General features: G+C 44.7%; 1 protein-coding gene across 1 annotated transcript in view; it reads left to right on the top strand.

Annotated features, from left to right (window-relative positions):
* The window catches only part of MAPKAP1 (MAPK associated protein 1), a 179,138-nt gene that overhangs the window by 128,486 nt on the left and 29,784 nt on the right, over positions 1–20,868 (top strand). Inside the window, 2 exon segments of the mRNA XM_048513260.1 lie at positions 239–346; positions 13,086–13,226. Coding sequence (XP_048369217.1) covers positions 239–346; positions 13,086–13,226 — 249 coding nt within the window.

Below are 20,868 nucleotides of genomic sequence, written 5' to 3'. Positions count from 1 at the left end.
TTCAGTTCAGTAAAAAACATTGATCTGGTTTGAAAGGCTGTTTGTTAAGAGAAGGGCTTAAGAAGTCAAGCTAAATAATAAAATCCAGCCCTCACTTTTGAAAGTTTGGCACGTTGTCTCTTGGCTGATCTGGCGCTCTTTACAATTTTACTCTTTATTTTATTTTTTTGTTTCTCCCCCATACACCCACCCACTTACCAGCTTAAACAAATCTTGTAAATTTATTGTCTGTTTTTAGGGCCTCAGTACCGGCTGGAGAAACAGAATGAGCCAAATGTCCCTGTTGACTTGGACTGCACCTTGGAAAGCCAGAGCACTTTGGAATTCTGCCTCGTCCGTGAGAATAGTAGGTTGGCTCCTTTCCTCCTCCTCCCCTCCCCCCTCCCATTCTGCTCACGTAAGATCTGTCCTCTGGAGCTCCAAGGTTGGGCAGCCAGCTGGGCAAGTAGATTTGGAAGAGATCTAGGTTATTCCTCACCACACTCCTCCCTGTTCAGCCAGTTTTCACCCATGCCAGAAAGACTTCTGCTTCCAAAACGCCAGTGATTGATTTCATGCTGCACCCTCTGGCTCGATGATTAATCTGCTTCCTGCTAACCTCTGTTCTAGTACAGTTGTGAACCTCTCTGGTGCTCTAGTGCTGGTCAGCCAGACTCGCATCTCTGAACAACCAGTGCAAGTTAGTCCCAGCTTGTGATTGCTGAAAAGTCAAGACTGTGTTCCCAGCTATTTGGAGCTGCAAGGGCTGCAAGCTGTTTGGGGCCGTGCCAGATGAGATGCTGAGAATTGCATGATCGGAGCTCCTCACTTTTTGTTAAAGGGGATGCGGTGTGTGGGGACGATTTTTTTAGCACCCCCCCCCCCAATACACACTCACTTTTCCCTACATAAAATGGAATCAGAGAGCTGATATTTGCCTAAGGAGGAGCTTACATGTTCAAATATTTGTAAGCTTGACCCAGCAGGCCAAGTAGCAACTTCCCAAGGCTATTTCAGGGATGTAGAATGTTATAGTATAGCCTGATAATGTCATCTCTTGGAAGCTAAACTGGGTTGATCCTTGAAGGGAAGGAGCTCCGAGGAAGGCTCTGCAGAGGAAGGCAATGGCAAACCATCTTACCTTGAAAACCTCACCAGGGGTTGCTGTAAATCACCTGAGATTCGATGGTCCTTTACACCCCCCCAAGACCATTTCAGGTCAGAATAATGGCATGAGGGAGAAAGCTCATAGGCCTGTGGTTCCAGTCAGAATTCCAGCTCTGTGTGCCTGCTGATCACATTTAAAACAAAAACTGAGACCTCTAATCATAGACCATTTGGGCTCCTTTGACTTTTCATCAGTTTTGAGACTTTGTTTCTGTGGGGTCCTCAGGAGTGACTCACCCACATTTTCCCACGAGAGACAGTCTGTGGCTCATCAACAGAACCCCTGTCTTGCATGCAGAAGATCCCAAGCCCAGTCCGTGGCATCTGAAGGTAGAGGATCTCAAGAGCTGGGGGGAAACTTTTATCTGCCAGAGAGCCTGAAAGGATAGAAATGTGCTAGGTGGACTGATGGACTGGCTCAGGATAAAGCAGCTAAATGGAGGCATATGTATTCATATTCAGCGCTTCTGCAGTACACATTACTAATGAGAAAATGGATCTCTGCCTCTGTAGGTTTCCAACATTTTAATACAAAATAAAACCATACTGAAACCACTTAGGGGAGGGGCCGTGGCTTAATGAATGTGGCTTTTGTATGTACTTTGCATACAAAAGGTCCCAGATTCAAGTCTTCTTGAAGAATCTTAGATGTGTCGGGAAAGACATTTCTGATTGAGATCCTGTGGAGCCACTGCCAAACTAAACGAGCAGTACTGAGTTAGATTAACCAGTAATTTCATTTTGTACTTCTTATGTTCATATCCAGAATCAGTAATTGGTCAGGTGATGTAGCCAAAGAGGCTTCTGGGAAGTAAGGCATTCAATAATGTTTGAGGCAACCACCAAAAAAGGCCTTGATCTTGCTTAATAGCAATCTTGTCTCTATCATCAGTAGCACCTTGAACAGGGCTTCATTGGAATGTCTTAAAAGCATGTGAAGATTCTCTCCGGAGCGGGTTGATGCTTAGCAGATAACTGACCAGTTTGCTTACTGGATAAGGCAATGAGGCAAACAGTGTTGTCTATCCAATTATAATAAGTTGCATTTATTAAGTTTTGGGGAAAAGGTTGCATTAGTTATTAGGGATACAGTATTAACAGAGGTTATCAGAACTAAATATTAACTCAGTCAGGATGCTTCCAGTATTTAGATGCTGCAGGCAGTTTTCTCTGCACGATGTACCCCAACTACCCTTGGCGATGCATACCTTTCAGAATCTCAGGCCTTCCAGTGATACCACGGTGGCCCCTCAAAAGTAATTTGTCACATTTCGAACTGCTGCAGTGAAGAAAATTGCTTCCAGAGAACTGCAACTCAATCTGTGGAAGGGTTGGGTTGCATGTTCTGTGCAACGAAAAGCATCCCCAGGGGCAGCTGGGCAAAAATGGGTTCTGTCTGATTGAGTCCCAGTGGTTCTTTGTGTGCTCTAGAATTTTGTCCAGAATTTTAACAAGAGTGTATTGTAGTGAGCCTGTTTTAACTGATAGTGACATATACTGTATTTTACTCTCCCTCTGTTCAGTTGTGCAACCTGTGAGCCCACAGTTCCATGAGATCATAACCATCAGCTATTAGTCAGGGTGGGCAAAGTCCTTCTCTGATCTGCCTCCCAGACAGGTGATTGGCCCAGTTACCAATATTCTGACCAGAGTTCCATTCTCATTTATGAACATAACACATCACTGAATGATGGACACAGAATTCTATGTCCCTTAGTGGGATTATGTGGATCAGATCATTCACTTTAGGTGCCTAATCCCCTAGATGTATTAAACGGAAGTAAGTCCCACTGAATTCCATAGAACTTCGTTTCTGGTCAGTATGTTTAGGAGCAAAGCCTTTCCCCCCCCTTCATTTAGTATTTAAGGCAAATAAAAGGGGGGTGGGGAACTGTGGCTGTGGCTGTGAACCAGATATTTGTGTCTGTTGGAAGAAGAAGAGTTTGGATTTATATCCCCCCTTTGTCTCCTGTAGGAGACTCAAAGGTGCTTACAAACTCCTTACCCTTCCCCCCTCACAACAAACACCCTATGAGGTAGGTGGGGCTGAGAGAGCTCCGAAAAGCTGTGACTAGCCCAAGGTCACCCAGCTGGCGTATGTGGAAGTGCACAAGCTAATCTGAATTCCCCAGGTAAGCCTCCACAGCTCAGGCGGCAGAGCGGGGAATCAAACCCGGTTCCTCCAGATTAGAATGCACCTGCTCTTAACCACTACGCCACTGCTGCTCCTATGGCTGACATTGGACATGATACATTTGGGCTAATTTTAGCTGCTGCAACGTTAGCAATTTATTCAGATAAGGCATTTTCAATGCAAGAGCTATTAGTTTAAAGTAGGAGATATATGTATATTTTCCCTCTCCCTGCGCAGAGCTAGACAGATGCTAGTAAAATCAATGCCAAAATATTCCTTTTGAGCTAGTGTATAATTTATATTTCAAGGGATTAATCTCAAAAGAAAACTTTGCGTTAGCACAAATACCCATGAGACATCTCCTTGTTTTCCTCCCAGAGCTCACTGCCACAGGAGGATTAACAAATGCTCCCCATTTTCGAGACTTCTGTAACTTACTGTGAGATTTCTATTTGAATGTAGTTTCCTCCTTTTCCTTTTTTCTTGTTCTTGAGAAGTCCCTCAACTATCCACGGCTAATTTACTTTTATACTTTCTACACTGCTTCTGGAAAGTTCCCACTTTGCATTTCATCATTACTCAGTAATTAGTATTCAAGGGAAATTGGTCTTAATATATTAAAATTGGTTAAGTGCATTTAGACCTGTACCAAAGCCAATGTCTTATTGGAAAATGTAATTGGGGGTTCTGTGTGTGTAATTAATTGAATTACAATTAAGAACTTTCATGAAGCAATATACTAGTACATTAAAGTAATAACAGAATGTTTGGGGGGCTTAGCTCCACATTGCTTGTTTTGTTTGGGAAGCAGAGATTTGTGCTATCTCTGTTGTTGAAAGTAGGAAGACGAAGGATTATTTCGACGTTGGTGCTTGTCGTGTTCCTGCATCAGCTGCAATCCCTTCTGTCAATGTGGGCAGTCCCACCCTTGCCATCTGAAGCTGGACTATGTAGAAGGAGGAGTTTGGATTTACATCCCCCCCTTTCTCTGCTTCAGGAGACTCAAAGGGGCTTACAACCTCCTTGCCCTTTTCCCCTCACAACAAACACCCTGTGAGGTGGGTGGGGCTGAGAGAGCTCCGAAAAGCTGTGACTAGCCCAAGGTCGCCCAGCTGGTGTGTGTGGAGTGCACAGGCTAATCTGAATTCCCCAGATAAGCCTCCACAGCTCAGGCGGCAGAGTGTGGACTCAAACCCGGTTCCTCCAGATTAGAATGCATCTGCTCTTAACCACTATGCCTCTGCTGTAGTTGCTGAGATAGAGTTGCCCACCATCCCATCTTGTATTGCTTAGTGTTCTGTCATGTAATTTCAGCTAGGATTCAAGATTCAGCAAGTCCTACCTTGATCCGGTAGGAAACAGGTTTTACCCTGCCTCTATACTGATTTCAAGCTCATCCAAAGGTTCAGTCGTATCATCAGCCAACTCAGTGGAAGAACCTTTGCTGTGCATACAGAAGGTCCCAGGTTTGATCCAAAGCATCTCCAGAGACCCTGGAAAGCCCCTGTGCGTCTGAGTGGACAGTACTGACTTTGATGGACTGTTGTTCTGATTCAGGTTGAGGCAGCTTCATGTCTGTGCTCTTGTTGTTCACTGTCAACTGCATAAGAAAAAAAGAAGAGCCTGGCTGAATCAGACCAGTGGTCCATCTAGTCCACCCAGTGGCCAGTTGCCCTTGGGAGCCAGCAGACAGGCCACGAGAGGCCAAGGCCTCCCCCTGTAGTTGTCTCCTATCATATGCTCAGATGTTTATTGCCTCTGATTATGTAGGATTACTTTAGCCACTATGGCTAGTAACCATTGATGGACCTCTCCTCCATGAATCCATCTAACCCTATTTTAAAGCCATCCATCGTGGCCATCACTGCTGGCAGTAAATTCCCGAGTGTTATTACACATGCCGTTTCCTTTTATCTGGCTTGCATCTATGGCCCATCAACCTCATGGTCAAAATAGACAACTATCTGCTAGATCAGGGGTCTGCAACCTGCGGCTGTCCAGATGTTCATGGACTACAATTCCCACCAGCCCCTGCCAGCATGCCCAATTGGCCATGCTGGCAGAGTTGATGGGATTTGTAGTCCATGAACATCTGGAAAGCTGCATGTTGCAGACCCCTGTGCTAGATGGATCAGTTTGTGTGTCATTTTGTGCCACTTGCTCTGAAAGTACAAGAGCCAGTGGGTCGCTTTTCCAGCATAGCACAGCTGTAGCAGGTTAATGATTTGTAAAGTTTGCAGTGGATCCTGACAAAGGAGACAATGTCCATATCTGGACCATCATGATTGCTCTTAACAATGTGATTTTTCCAAGACAGACTGTTGGTTCAGCACAGTTCCATTTCTTTGTTTTTTATTTTTGCTGCAATTTTGTTTAATCTTGTTGTAGTTTTGTAAGCTGTTGTGTATGTGGTTGTTGATAGAAAGGCAAATTATAAATACTCTGAATAAGTAACGGCCAAGAAGCAAAGAGTGCCAGAAGTTGAGGCTGTCTTGAGGAGGGATCTGAAAAGTTGTATTTCTTCTAGGACAGAGAGCCTTTCGATGCAGAAGAGTGACTTGGTGAAGCAGAAAGGTGCAAGCTGTCTGACTCATGGCATGTCGGGTGCCAGATTAGAGACATCCAGGCACCAGATTTCACTCCTGGACTTGCTTTTCCCATCTTACCCAGTATAGCCTTATCTGGGCAGCACTGGAACTTAACGTCATAACTTTTAAAGCAATGGTCTCGTTCAGAGCTGCATATTCTATTTTCCTCCCTTTCCATAAAAGGAGTTGTCAGACCAATTTATGAAGGTTGAAAATTATCAAAAGATTGGCAGAGATTGCTGTTTGGATCTGTGGAATTAGAACTGGTGGTGGGAAGTGCCAGCAAGTCACAGCCAACTTTTGATGACGCTGTAGGATTTTAAAGTCAAGGGATTAACAGAGGCGGTTTGCCATTGCCCAGAGCAATCTTGGACTTCCTTGGTGGTCTTCCATCCAGGTACTAACCAGGGCCAACCCTGCTTAGCTTCCAGGATCTGACAAGACTGGGCTAGCCTGAGTCATTCAGGTCAGGGCATGGATCAGAACTCCTCCCTGTGTAAATTGTGTCTCCCTATGTTTGCTTTGTTGCTTTGTTATTTTTGAACAAACCATTCCCATGTTGAAAATGCTTCACTCCAGATCTTCACAGCGGTTGATTTTATGGCAGCTGTCTGGCAGAGCCTCTACAGCAGTGGTTCTCAACCTGGGGGTTGGGACCCCTTTGGGGGTCGAACGACCCTTTCACAGGGGTCGCCTAAGACTCTCTGCATCAGTGTTCTCCATCTGTAAAATGGAAAAATGTTAGGGTTGGGGGTCACCACAACATGAGGAACTGTATTAAAGGGTTGCGGCATTAGGAAGGTTGAGAACCACTGCTCTACAGTCTAATTGTTCAATAGTAGAACATACACTTCTTGTGCAGAATGTCCACGGTTCAATCCCTGGTGCCACTAGGTCAGGAGTCTGCAACCTGTGGCTCTCCAGATGTTCATGGACTACAATTCCCATCAGCCTTGCCATGCTGGCAGGAGCTGGTGGGAATTGTAGTCCATGAACATCTGGAGAGCCACAGGTTGCAGACCCCTGCACTAGGTGAAAGGGTCTCCAGTGGCAGGGTGAAGGAGGACTTTTGACAGAGACCTTGGAGAGCTGCTGCTGCTCAGGATAGATAATTCTGGACTAGACAGATGTGGCATGTCTGCTTCATTCATACATTCAGTTGCCTTTGATACCCCTTGCTATTATTTTTTGTTTGTTCATTTTTTCCATTTTCACCTTATCAGGAGAAGGGGGGGATTGGAAAACAAACCCTTAAAATCCTCCTTTTTTCATGAAAGCTCTGGAAAGGGCACTCTTTGGAAAGAGAGCTCCCGCCTCTTCCCAGGTGTTCTAGATCATGTATGCTTATTTCTCAGTCTCACCTCTAGTTGTGACGAGCGCACTGTTTCCTACATGGTGAGTGTTCATTCCTACATGTTCATTCCTACACTGTTTCCTACATGGTGAGTAGGCGATAGAGCAATTCCACATACACACGAGGCACAAATCATATCACTTAGGCAAACAAAGGGGATTGTTGTTTGATAGGCATTAGTAATTTTGTAGTCGCAACGGTGAGGTACAAAAGAATAATCAGAACGAATGTTCTCAAAATATGCTGGTTGGGGTTGACTGCTGAATGGAGTCAAGAATTGGCCTTTATTACCTTTCTGAGAATCTGTGTCCCTTGCCCCATACTCCCCACTGAAAACTCTGTCTCCTCTATCCAAAGCTGAAATGGCGCCCCTGGGTTCTGGAGTTATTTTTTTCTTCCGGATCCTGACACTCCAGCTGCCGCTGACAACACTGCCGCTCAGCTGTTACTTACAGCTTCTGCAACAATCCAACTTCCTGCTAATTTTGTTCTCCTCAGTGTGAACTGACATACTCTAAGTCCATGGTTCAGCTGCTTGAATGTCTTTCAGTGTGACTTCTATGCAGTGATAAAAGACAAGCAGATTCCCACTCTCTTTTTGAATCATGTTGGGTCTGAGGGGTAGGCTTTGTGCACTCCCAGTTCTACCACGCCATCCACAACTTGCATCTTTCTTTTTCTGGTATTCACGTTGGAGTCCTTTCCTCCCTTGCTCCAAGGGGTGCTTGTTGGGTGATTCATTTTATCTCTTCAACCACCCCGTGAGATTGATTGGACAGAGAGAGCAACACCCAAAGAAGTAATCCATGTAATGTGAAATGTGAAAATCCATGTTCGGATGTCCTGATTTTTTGAGACACAGTAATTTGGGGTTACACCTCCCCCCATGCTGTTCCCTGAATATTCCACTAGATCAGGGGTCTGCAACCTGCGGCTCTCCAGATGTTCATGGACTACAATTCCCATTAGCCCCTGCCAGCATGGCCAATTGGGCTGGTCCCATCTAGTCAATATGGTGGTTAAAAACAGGGATTTGAGGCCAGTTGTAAGGTTGTGATTTAGTTAGAAGGCCGGGGGGTTAGAATCTGCATTGTCTGTAGAGCTGATCATGAAAGCCAGCAAATAAAGAACTCTTACGGTTACTTTTAGTCTGGACCTTACTGATTCCTTATACCAGTTGTGTTTCATTCAAAGTCCGGCATTGCACCTGTTATACTTCACTGGCTTTTCTTGCAAAATGTGTGAACTTGCTGTTGTGTGGGACTGTTATCCAACAGTTACCCCATTTGCTGTGCTTTACTGATTGTTTGGATTGATTGCATTTCTGCCTCCTACCTTTCCCTCTGGGACTTGAACACACCTTTTTTTTGAACCTCCTGAAAGATGCTGGCATGTCCAATAAGCTTTAAAGCTGAATTGGAATTTGGATCTGAACATCCAGACCCCAAGTCAACTTCTCCTGCCACTACATTTCGCTAGCTGTTGGCTCCACGTTCTGCAGAAAAGCTATGGCACTGAAAACCGGCTTGAGGGCTGAAGCCTTGGTGACTTCTGATTCAAATTAAACCCCAGTTGCATTTTTTTTAAATCCAGATACATGAGCATCTTAGGGGGCCTCTTGAGAACATTCGAGTTGGAGCTGTGTATTTGACATGATAAGGAGCTGCGTGGCGTAGAGGTTAAGTGCTTTCGCTGCCACTCACATAGTCAAGAGTTCGAGCCCCCTGTGGGTCAGATATCCTGGCAGCTGGCTCATGGTCAACTCAGCCATCCATCCATTCCTTGGTCAGTAAATGAGTACCTAGCACATAGCTAGAGGGTAAAGAGTAGCCAGGGAAAGCAGTGGCAAACTACCCCACAAAAACGGCTTGCCTATGAAATCACTGCTTGCAGTGGTACCCCAGGGTCAGACACAACTGAAAGGGGAAACTTTACCGTTACCTTTATTTGACATGATGATGATTGATAGTTCATAATATGGCAACATTAACACAGGAAACTTCCAAAGAAACCATTTCACTTGGTCTTGCAGGTCTGTGTAGGTCAGGATGGTCCCAACTCAGCATGACACTGAACTTGCTTCTGTCCATTTCACTTCAAAGTGCATAGGAAGTCAAGCAAGCTTGATTCACTTTGGGATTCAGAAGTCCTATCGCGTTTTGTGCGATACAGCATTGGGGTGTGAAATTGTGATGACGGGGCCATCTGCCTGAATCCTTGCGTCCTAGTTGAGCCTGTCTTTCTTGCATCTTATGTCGAGTGATATGCTATTTTTAAGTCATGTTTCCATCTTCTCTTCCGCCCCCTCCCCATTTTGCGGAGACGAGTGAAGTGGGCTTCAGGATGCCACCTCTTTTTTAAAAAAGAAATGTTATTTTTCCTTGAAATTCAGACATTGCAATTTCCTTCTTGCGATTTAAAGCGAGCATGGGTTAATGCCAGAGGCGCATCCAGGGAAAATGTAGCCCGGTGCAAAATCTGAGTCTCATCCACCCCACTCCCCTCTAATCGTAATAGCGTGCCCCCTCCCCACCACGCATTTTACTCAAACAACATTTTTTTTTTTTTGCAATTCAGATCTCTTGAAGGTCAGTGTATGGATCTCCAGGAGGGGTGTGGGGGCTTAACTTTCAATGCTCCCCTCACGTGGATCTAACTGGGTAGCCGCACTCCCTCTGGGACATTACTTTTTGACCCCATATGTTCTCCTGGGCGGTGTGCCCTGGTTAACACAGGATCCAGTATAAACAGGACAGGGCTGAACTTGACCACCCTTTGAAATCCGTGCTTCCCCAGAGCCAGTGAAAGCCAACATAAATGTGAGGGGAATGTCTTGTAGTATTTTCAGGGAAATCCTGCACATTGGCAAACCTCGAGGGGAAAGGTGCTGAGTCAGCCGCACACATTTCGTCCTTTAACTGTGCTGGGCGTTTGGGTGATATGGCTAAGAGAGCATCCTCAGTATATTGCTGAAGACTTCCATGGCCAGAATCTGCTGGCTGTTGTGGGTTTTCCAAGCTGTGTGACTGTGGTCTGGTAGTTTTTGCTCCCGATGTTTCGCTGGCATCTATGGCTGGCATCTTCAGAGGTTTGTCACAGTGAGATGTGTTTCTCTCTGTGGCACCACATCTCACCACGACATGCCTCTGAAGATTCCAGCCATAGATGCAGGAGCAAAAACTACCAGACTGTGGCCACACAGCCCAGATAACCTAAATGGCCGGAGCATCCTCAATTGATATGAGTGATCATAACAAAGCAAAAAGGAGGAAGCAGCAATATGGCAGTAAGAATCTTCTGATATCTGCCATGCTGACCTCTTGTGGCAAGCCATTCCAGTCACAGACTGAAAAGTTCTCAGGATTCCAGAGTGAATCCATCCAGCTCAGGCAGTCCATTCTTCCCCTGTGATCTGATAGGATATTAAAGCTTCCAGGGCAACACTGTTATTTCCTACTGGGATGCTAACCTAGACTTGTAAGGTTGCCAACTTTGGATTGCAAATTACCTGGAGATTTTGGGGCGGAGCCTGGGGAGGGCAAGGTTTAGGGAGGAGGGATCTCAGCGAGGTATAATGCCAGCATGATGTAGTGGTTAAGCCAGTATTGTGTAGTGGTTAAGAGCAGGTGCACTCTAACCTGGAGAACTGGGTTTGATTCCCTGTTCTGCCACTTGAGCTGTAGAGGCTTACCTGGTGAACTAGATTAGCTTGTGCACTTCCACATACGCCAGCTGGGTGACCTTGGGCTAGTCACAGCTTTTCGGAGCTCTCTCACCCCCACCCACCTCACAGGGTGTTTGTTGTGGCGGGGGGGGGGAGATTGCAAGCCCCTTTGAGTCTCCTTACAGGAGAGAAAGGGGGGATATAAATCCAAACTCTTCTTCTTCTTCATAGACCCTTCCTTCCAAAGCAGCCATTTTTCCCTAGGGGAACTGACCTTGGTAGTCTGGAGATCAGGTATAATTCCTCTCACTCACCTCCCACATTCCAGTTGGGTTTAAAAGGGTTACATATTCATGTGGAGCAACTGAGAGACAAGGTAGCTACATTGAACTTCTAGATTTAGAGGCTGTGTACCACCAGTTGCAGGGAGGCAGTCAGCAGAGGACTCATGTCGCCTTTGTGCTGTTCTTGTGGCTTTCCGTTGCTGGAAGGAAGATTGACTTTGATCTACTACAGCAGGATTATTCATTCTCACATGACAGGAACAGAACCTCCATGTGCATAGTCAGTATATCTTTGGGACCCAGACAGCCAGAGGGGACCCTGTTCCCAGAAGCACCTGGTCAGGCACCGCTTAAAACTGGATTGTGGATGAGTTGGACCTTGTATCTGATCCAGCAAGGCTATTTTTGTGGGACGTTGTAAAAACAGAGAAAACCCAGAGAATCCAGTCATCACACACACCTGGGCAACCTGACCAGTTTCCTCCTGGGGGAGGCAACTTGTTTGAATGGGCTGTGAATTTACATAACTTTGGGTTAGAAGGTTAGAATGAGATGCATTACCATGTCGAGCCAGTTCCAATACTGTATGTCTTTTGCAGAATTAATATATAGAAATTGACAAGTCACGTTTCTGCTTTTACTGCTGCTGTTCGGCCCCCTCTTCTAAAATCCCATCTTCTCGTTTATTAAAAAAATATTTTAGCAAAAAAAAAATCTGAAAGTTTTCATTAATCTCTCACAGCAGAATTTAGGGCTGCTAAACTGGCAGTTGTTTCGGCTTTTAGGATTACATTAGCTGGCGTATTAAACAAAATGTGTCACTCTGGTAGTATCTTCTGTGAAAAGTTAAATCAATTTTCTCGGCTGTATCCACGCACCACTTTATCTAAAAGCATCTGAATTATCATTTACAGCTAAGATGCTTTATTAGCAGCTGGCGTAGAAATTGCTCTGTAGGAAAAAAAATTGCGTGTCACGTTATAGTAATTTTTAAATTGGTGTTAATCCAACATCATAAAATCTTTAAAAAGAAAAAAACCCTTTTTCATAATTAACATTTTGTCTTAATGAGACGTTATCTAGTTTTCGGAAGCCGGTTCTGCAGCAGCAAGGAGAATGCTGTTAAAATTTAGAGTTTCACAGTGAGAGGGTCAGGAACGTATAAATTGTGTCAAACTCAGGCCCTCCAGATGTCCATGGACTACAATTCCCAGCAACCCCTGCTAGCATGGCCAATTGGCCCTCTGGCATGGGCTGATGGGAATCATAGTCCATGAACCCCTGGAGGGCCTGAGTTTGACACCTATGCATGATGCCTACTCTTAATTTAAGACTTGAGGAGGATAATATTGGTTCCACGTGAAAGTGTCTCCCCTTTTAGTGGCTTTTCAGGACACTGACTTAACAGGTGCCCAGAAATATCCGTACATTGGTTGAGGGGGGTTGTGTCTTGGTTGCCAACATTCCCTGCCTTACCAGTCTGTGTAGCAAGGAAGCTCACAAACTATAGTGTGGCTGGACAGTGGATTCCCCCATGCCAGCCTGCTTATAGACTTGTTGCTAAGATGATCTGTATGAAGCACTACAGAACGTCCCAGTGCTATGTAAGTGCTGAGCATTCCTGTTATTGCCCCTGTCTAGCAGAAGTAAGATGAATGCTATTAAATACAGGCAAATACCAGTGCATTCCTGTGCAGAGATTGGCTGATAGGCATGATTTGATTCACAGTGGTACAGAATCTCCTTTCCATTAAATTTTATTGTGAATCCTAAGTGCATCTACTGATCTCTCCTGCCGTTCTGCAGATGGCTGTCACACTAGCCTTTTGCTTGTAATATGTATGTTGCTTGACAGGAACCAGATGTGTTTATTCTTCCTTTTTATTTATTTCCCCCCGTGGTTATTGTTTTGCAGGTTCAAGAGGAGAGGAGGCTCCAGAGGAGGATCCACAGATTGATATCGCCACTGTTCAGGACATGCTAAGCAGCCACCATTACAAGTCTTTCAAAGTCAGCATGATCCATAGGCTGCGGTTCACCACGGATGTTCAGTTAGGTAAATCAGTCTGTGTGCTTGATGCTGCCAGAAAGCCAGGGGTGCTCAACCCTGTTCAGCAGACTTCAGCACTTGCTTTGGCAATATAGGGCCTGTGCAATGTACCTGCTACCAGGTAATCCCTTTGGCCAGACTAGGAAGCATCCCTGTGAGAACGAAACTCCCCCCCTTCCCACTTGTATTTGGGGTTAGAGGTGGTTTGCAGAAAGGCCATTCTAAACTTTTGAGAGTACTGATAGTTACAAACTGTCATGTTGAGAGAACTATCAAAAACAAAGAATGTATATGTTTTGTTTGTTTGTTGCATGTACGGGGGGGGGGGGGAATCCAGTGATGTGCTCCCCACACGAAACCTTGAAGATGCCACAGTGTCAGCTGACCTGTTCTCCCATGCTGAGACAGGCTGAAGATGCTGTATGTCTCAGGTATTTGGGGGGTGGGGGAGGGGGGTGTCAAGCCACCCAGGTCCTCTTCCTCCTGTTGGGATGCTCCCTGCCCTCCCTGGTCTATCTAGTATGGTCTGGGAGAGAACGGAGCAGTCTCAACCAATTCCTCCCTGCCCATGGGTTGTGGTGATTTAAATAGCCCAAACTGGTCTCTCTTGGCTCCATCTCCCTTCTCACAAGACTCACAGGACTCACAGGGCAAAGTTGTTTGGTACCCTTTCAAGACTCAAAGCACTGCTGCCTCTGGGAGACCCAGGAGGGCCAAATAATGGCTGATAGACCATGGCTTAGCTGGCCACCTGATTATTGTAGCCAGTCTTATTGGCCCTGTCCTTGTCCTGGCTTCTCCAAGGTTGGTGTGGGTCAGGGACTAGTTGGCTCTCAGCAGAGCACAATACACATCCCCACTTTGGTGGGGTGAATGTTGGTGGCAACTAGGCGGGAGGCAAAACCGGGGGCTCCTGGCTTCCAGACATCACAATAGATCTGATTGGGAGATCAGTCTGAATAACTTACGTAATTCAGATAGGCTGCAAAATTTGGGTTACTTTGTTCATTTAATTTTTTTAAAGCACATGGATCTCCTTCCACCCCAACTTGTGGCCTTAAACCATCTTCTCTTTTCAGTCTTTAAATTTTGTCTGTCTCTCTTTCTTTGTGTGTTTAAAGCCTGAACTAGGTATTTATTTCTCAGAAAGTTACATCTGCTTGGGAGCTCTTCTTTTCTGTGTGTGTATGCGTGTTGTTATTTTTATTGTACTGTCTTGTTAAGGAAAAGGATTTATATGTTGGTGCTGTTTGAGGGCAGCATGTTTTCTGCTCTTGAGCAAACTATCTGGGGGTGATAGTTTCCTTCCAGGGAAGTTTGACTCACTTGTATCTGGAAGCTGTCAGAAGTAGGAGCTTGAAAAGGTCATGACAGATCACTAAAGATAAATGGTTAACAGAGAGACCCTGTTAGCAAAGAAACAAATGGCTTTGTCTTGTTTCAGAGCTAAGGAAGAAACAGTCCGTGCCTATTTCTGGAGGGGCCATCACATTTTCTATCCCTCCCCCTCCATAAACCCTCATGTAAATTAAGTCTATAATCCTTAATTAAGGTAATTTACGCAATAAACTTCATTGCAGGGCTGTGTAGAGATCCTCTTATCTACCACCACTACCTCACACACACAAACAAACCTTTATGAGCCTTGAGATGAGGAAAGGGCCCTAATCTGGCTTGTATCTTATGCTCTGACTTCTTCACAAGTTGGAGAAGCACATGGCCAAACTGGAAAGACCCACGGTGGTTTAAAAGCAGTTTCATGTGTGCCAGGGATGGAGGAGAAGGGAGCATTCAGTTACATGACCTGCCATCTGAAGAGAGTGCAATGCAAGTAGGAGCATCGTATGGGCTTTGCAGCACACAGTACAGTGAACTGGGATGCAAAGCCGTGAAGCACTGAGTAATGTCGAATGTTTGTATGCCACAGTGTCTACAGTGCTTTGCTGACAATATACAGAAAGAATAAACTCTTGCCTTGAGGAAGTTCCATCTCATTTTGGGGGGTGGGGGGTGGGGGGAAGGGATGGTCGAGGTCAGGTCAGTGAAGAACAAAAGGAAGACAGTGCATTTCTGTGTGCTGAGGATTAGTTTTAACTGGGGATGCAGATTGAAGAATTAAAGTAATAAGAGGAGAGGTTTGAAGAAAGAGAGAGGTGTCCTAGGAGGAAGCTCCAGGGAGAACAGGCAGGAGATCCTGCAACTGCAATCCTAAGCATACCTCTCTGGAAATAGATTTCCTCTAAATGAAATATAATTTACTGTGCAATCCTATGTGGGGACACTCCAATCCAACCCCATTGAGATCACTGGACTTAGACTGAAGTAACTGCATGAAATTGCTCTGTTGGTCTTAAGTAAAGATAGTTAGGAACATCATTTCAGTGCCCATTTGCTATTTCTAGGCCATTGGCAACCAGAAGAGGTGTGAATTTTAATGGCCGTTTTTCCATCAAAGTTCATTTGTGCCATTCGGGGATGGGGGAAGAGGACTATAGTTCCATCCCATACGGGTCGAGACCGTGGCAGAAACACGAGCTTGGGAATCAAAACTGTACGGTCGCACAATTCGGTCCCCTCCCTCGTTCCAGCATCGCATGAACCAGCGCAGGGAGTGCCAAAAATAAAGGGGGGGAGGGAGGAAAGGCTGACTTGACAAAGGATCCAGCCCTGCAGACGTGTGCGTGTGTGCGAGCAGGTGCAAAGGATGGTGTGATACAGCTATAATAGATGGGAGTCTACAGCAACAATTTGCAGATAAAAATAATAGGAAGTTTAAAGTGTATTTTACATGATAAAAAGAAAGATGAAATGGGGTGGGAGAGAGGAGTCTGTTACATCTGAGATGGCTCCAACAGCCCCTGCCTTTTTTTGTGTGTGAAGTAGCCTCCGTAGGAAAAGATTGATGCAACGAGAAGTGACCTTGGCTTGGAGCAGGAGCCGGTGATGTATGTATGAGCATCTCTCGGCTAAATGGACCCAGATTTGTAGTGCTAATATACATGGAAGCTCAGTACCAGACTCAGGATGGCAATAAATCAACAGCCACTTTGGGTGTCATTTCTGGTTTATATTCCACTATTGTTCTATCACTTTAATTCATGTCACTATCATCTGTTCATCTGGAACAGTTTTATATAATTTTCCAGTGGAGTTACCTGACAAATCCTATCAAATTAACACGGGCGCATTAACAATATTGACTCTACTGGGCGAATTCTTGGGAGTTGGCGGCAAATGAGATGTTTTGTGTTTGTGTTTAAAAAAAAATGAGAAAAGGCCCACGAGGGGTTATTTGAGTTTGTTTTTTTATGTATTGGGGGATGTAATCTGTTGTATTTCCATTACAAAGGATCTGAGCGTACTGTTTTGCGCCACTTTTCCTGCATCTATGCAGAGCAAAAATGCAACCATGGTTTTTTTATGTCAATATGACAGCTGCTGATAATATTTTCACAGGGGAAATATGTAGATTTTGGACAGCTAATGATCGAGCCTGCCTAAAGTGAAACATCCTAATAAAAAAAGCCCTCTGCTAATGGAGAATCCCGTTTTCTTATTTTATTTTCATCCTCCTAGCATCCTTTTGGGCTCTTGACACTGTCTGTAATTGAAATATGGTATCTGGGACGGTAGGGGTGCTCAGTGACAAATTGCGCTGCTCGATTAATTGAAATGCGAGCCTTGTTTGCAGGAGCTGTTCAAAGCTATACTGTAGTGGTCAGATTCCAAATGAGAGTAACACTGCGTTTTGCCTCTGCACAACATGCATGTAGGTCACCCATTTGCCTGGCCTTGATTTCTTTCTCAACCTGCCTTTTTAAACCACAGAGATTCAAGAGAACAAGTGACCCTCCAGGCCTTTAAGTTTGTGGCGGCCACCACCACCATTTTCAGTCCTGCAAGAGGGCACTGCCATTTGTGGCAAGCAAGCTGCAAACCTAATTTGTGTTGCTGTGTGACACTGCAGCATGTACACTTGGCCACCAGCTGGGAATTCACTCCCCACACAGCAGATAAACAGAAGTGCCTCACTGAATGGGCTTTTAGGATACAGCCACAGGAAATCTTCTGGTGCCTCTGGTTTAGTACTCACATGCATCATCAAAACTGTTGCTCTCCTTTTATCATAGAAGGGTTTTGGAACTGGTGGTTGCAGAGATCAGATATTGAGAAAATGGAGAGCAAATTAAACATTGACCCATCCTCTCAAATGATTTCCCCTTATGATTTTTCAACTTGGAAGTTTTCTCATGTGAGGGCACCAATTCCAAAACTGAATTACAATTGAGTATACGCCTGTGTTCTTAATAATGTTTTAGAGCTACCATGCTGCAATCACTAGAATGCTGGACCTGAGCCTGGATTGAGGACACCAGGATTCAAATCCACTTGAGGAAATTTCTCAATCTAGTTTAGTACAATAAGAAATAAGGCCAGGTTTAAATCCCACTTCAAGCTGTGAAACCTACAAGATGATTTTGGGCCAGACGACACACACACTCTCTCTCTCTCTCTCTGTCTCACCCCCCACCCTCCGAACCTACCTCACAGAGCTATTTCAAAATAGGGGAGAGGAACTATGCATGTCATGGAAGCAGGGGCGGAGAGAGGGGGAACTCTGCCCGGGGCCCACGCGTGCCCTGCGCCCCTGCCACACCCCCACCACGCCCCTTCACCGGCATGCACCCGGTGCGTCACCCCCCATCCCCTTGGCACTACACCACTGCATGGAAGGCAGAATAATATGTCACAGGTACCTTCAAAATGCAGAATGGTTTCATGGAAGGATGAAGGGTCACTTCAGCCGGGCTGTAAACATGCTTTGAACTCTGCAGCCCAAGAGCCACTGAGAGAATGCAGCCCCTCCCTCCCAGGAAGAACACCGTAACCCCAGGTGTCAGCCAGAGATCATGCAACCATAGCATGCTTGTTCCCTCCCTCCATGTCAGAAAGATTTCTGCACCTGTTGTCCTTGGACTGCATGCACAGCGGCACTGTTGTGTTAATATTTTGTAAGCCAACTTAGAGAACGTTTGGTTGGGAGGTAGGGTTCAAATTCATCAGTAGGCCATCTTAACTTCCCGTGTGCCAACATGAAGGCCATGGCGTTAACATTCAGAAAGCGTGTTCAGCGTTGAGCTTTGCAGATGTTTTCTTTTGGAATGTCAGCAACATTCCTTGCATGCTTCGGGACTGTAAATGTCGGAAAAGCCTCTTAGCACTGAAGTGGCCAGACGCAGACCCAAACAAGATACAAGATAGTTCTCCTTTTAGAAGTTGCCTTTTGAATGTCAGTGGCCTCATTTAAGGATGCAAAATTCAAGTGAAGCCTGCATTTTTGCTGCACACCGCCCAGAGCCCTTCGGGGGTGGGCGGTATATAAATTCAATCGTTAAATAAAATAAATAAATAAATAGATTTCTAATGCAGGAGAAAGAGGGATTCTGAATGTCCTTTGAATGTTTGCAGAAAATTATTGCATCTTGGGGGAAGGGATCTGATAGGATATTGATTAGAAATAAGTAGAGTTCTCATATGATTAAACTGTAGTTGATTCATTATAAGAATTTTGGTTGATAATTTATTGAATCTGCAAAAAAAAATTGCCTCTGAGAAAAAATGCTTCGTTTTGGATGATGGGGGCCTGTGTTTCAGTGGGCATCCGATTAAGACCCATTCCCCGTTGTCTCTTACACTGGCAGGAATGCCTCTTTTTGGAAGGATGCCATTTGCAGGTTTTGCAATTACTTGAGTTAAAAATAAAGTTTAAAAATTGTTGAAAATCTGCTGCCTAATTAATTATGGACATCTGTGTAGCGACTAAAAATATTTTTAATTTATCTGACGGACCAATTCTTACATGTCTAGACCTGAGTACAGCTTATTTTTCCACATGAACCCAGACTTGCAGCGTTCAGATCCTTCTCCATGTCTCAAGCTTCAATCTCTTGAGTGGGAGAACAGGTGCATCTTGTCCGTCATGTGGAAGTCGGCAAATCAGTGTGCATGAACACTAAGGCACAGTGCACGCACCGCCTTCTCTTCTGCTGAAGCATATTATGAACTGTTGATGACTATGATGCTGTCGCTATCCTGGTTTTTTAATCAATGAAAAATAGACTACTATACAATAAATAAATAGATTCATTGGGAGTACAGCCTTTAATGTAGGGGAAGACTTGGGGGATGCTGGTTGTTCTGGGTTTTCCGGGCTGTGTGGCCGTGGTCTGGTAGTGGTACTTGGGGTATACTCCTGGAAGTGATGGCCAGAAGACACATGCAGTCCGCTTTTCCCACCTGGTGAAATGCTGACAGCGCTGTTTTACCAACACCTCTGAACCTCTTTAAGACATTTGGCTATCGGCAGCTTGATTTCCCCCCTCCCCTATTAACAATTTAGAGAACTTCACTTTAAATCTTGGTAGTTGTGCTGTTCACAATACTTCTGCCATTTCATCCTTGAAACAAACTCCTTGTCCAGAGTTCTTTATGTGCATCTTCTCTACAATGGGGCCACACTGCTCACCCAGCCATGTCGTGTTGTTATGAGGAGGGAAGTTCCTTTTGCTGAACTTCACTTTTTTACAAATAGACAATAATTCTTCTTTTTTTTCTCTTTTAAAAGAGTGGATTTCTCTTTGTATAGAAATCAGTGCATCCTTTGGTAACCTCTGTTCTTGCATTTTTTTTATGTTACACACCACAGGGTGGTGCTCTAATAGGAGGATAGGAAGACACCGGGAGACGTGGCCTGCATCTGAGCATCTACAGAGCGAAATTCTGAAATTTTGCACAACCTCCCTTCTTGCCCCTCCTCGCTTCAAATTCCTCTTTAATCAAAACTGAATTGATTAGAAAAGAGGGGGTGGAAAACTGGATTGGTGGGTTTCTGGGGAAAAGTGGTTAATGAGGAATTAAGACAATTTCTGGAACCAGGAATATTTTTCTGAATGTTTTCCAGTCTTCGCCTGCTGCAGAAAAATAAAAATAGACTGGGTGGTTTTGTCACAGTTTTATGATTTATGAGAGATTTAATTTAGCAAATCTAGTAAAGGAAGAAATAGGGTTGGTTTTGTTCTGTTGAGCATCTCTTCGTTCCATTTTTAAAAAGGATTCTTTTAGAGTCTCTTGTTGTTTGCAAAAAAATTCAAAGAGCTGGGGAAAGATCTCTCACCCGTTGGCTTTGCTTTAAACAAAGAAATAGCCTCTCCGGTTCCCCACATGTTGTTTTTAAATACTCCTTATTCCTTTTGCTTATTTCAGAACGACCTTGACCTATAACTCATGACCTAAAAAATGTAATTACTTTTTAGTCCTTCTCTGCACAGCTGCCACTATGAAAAAGTATATAGAGAGGTTTGGTCACTCATGTCAGAGGAGAACCTTGTAATTGTAAGCTAAGCAATGAGACGTTGTCCGTTTCTGCTCCGCAAGGCAAGGTTGTTGCTTTGGAGAAGAGAAGAAGGGGGGGAAGCCCATAATAGAATCTGTTATAAATTACTGAGTCTATCCCGGGGTGGATTAACTTCTTAGTTTGCTCCTTTGGCATCTTGGATGAGTGAGACACCGGTTTGGTTTTCTTTGCTCGCTCACCAGTGAAATTCAGAGCAGTGAGAGTACAGCTCTCATGTTCGACTTTCATGTCTGA

The sequence above is a fragment of the Sphaerodactylus townsendi genome, linkage group LG12 (genome assembly GCF_021028975.2).
Source record: "Sphaerodactylus townsendi isolate TG3544 linkage group LG12, MPM_Stown_v2.3, whole genome shotgun sequence".
Classification (NCBI taxonomy): Eukaryota; Metazoa; Chordata; class Lepidosauria; order Squamata; family Sphaerodactylidae; genus Sphaerodactylus; species Sphaerodactylus townsendi.
Note: the sequence above shows the minus strand (reverse complement) of the source record. Positions and strands in the feature narration are given on the sequence as shown.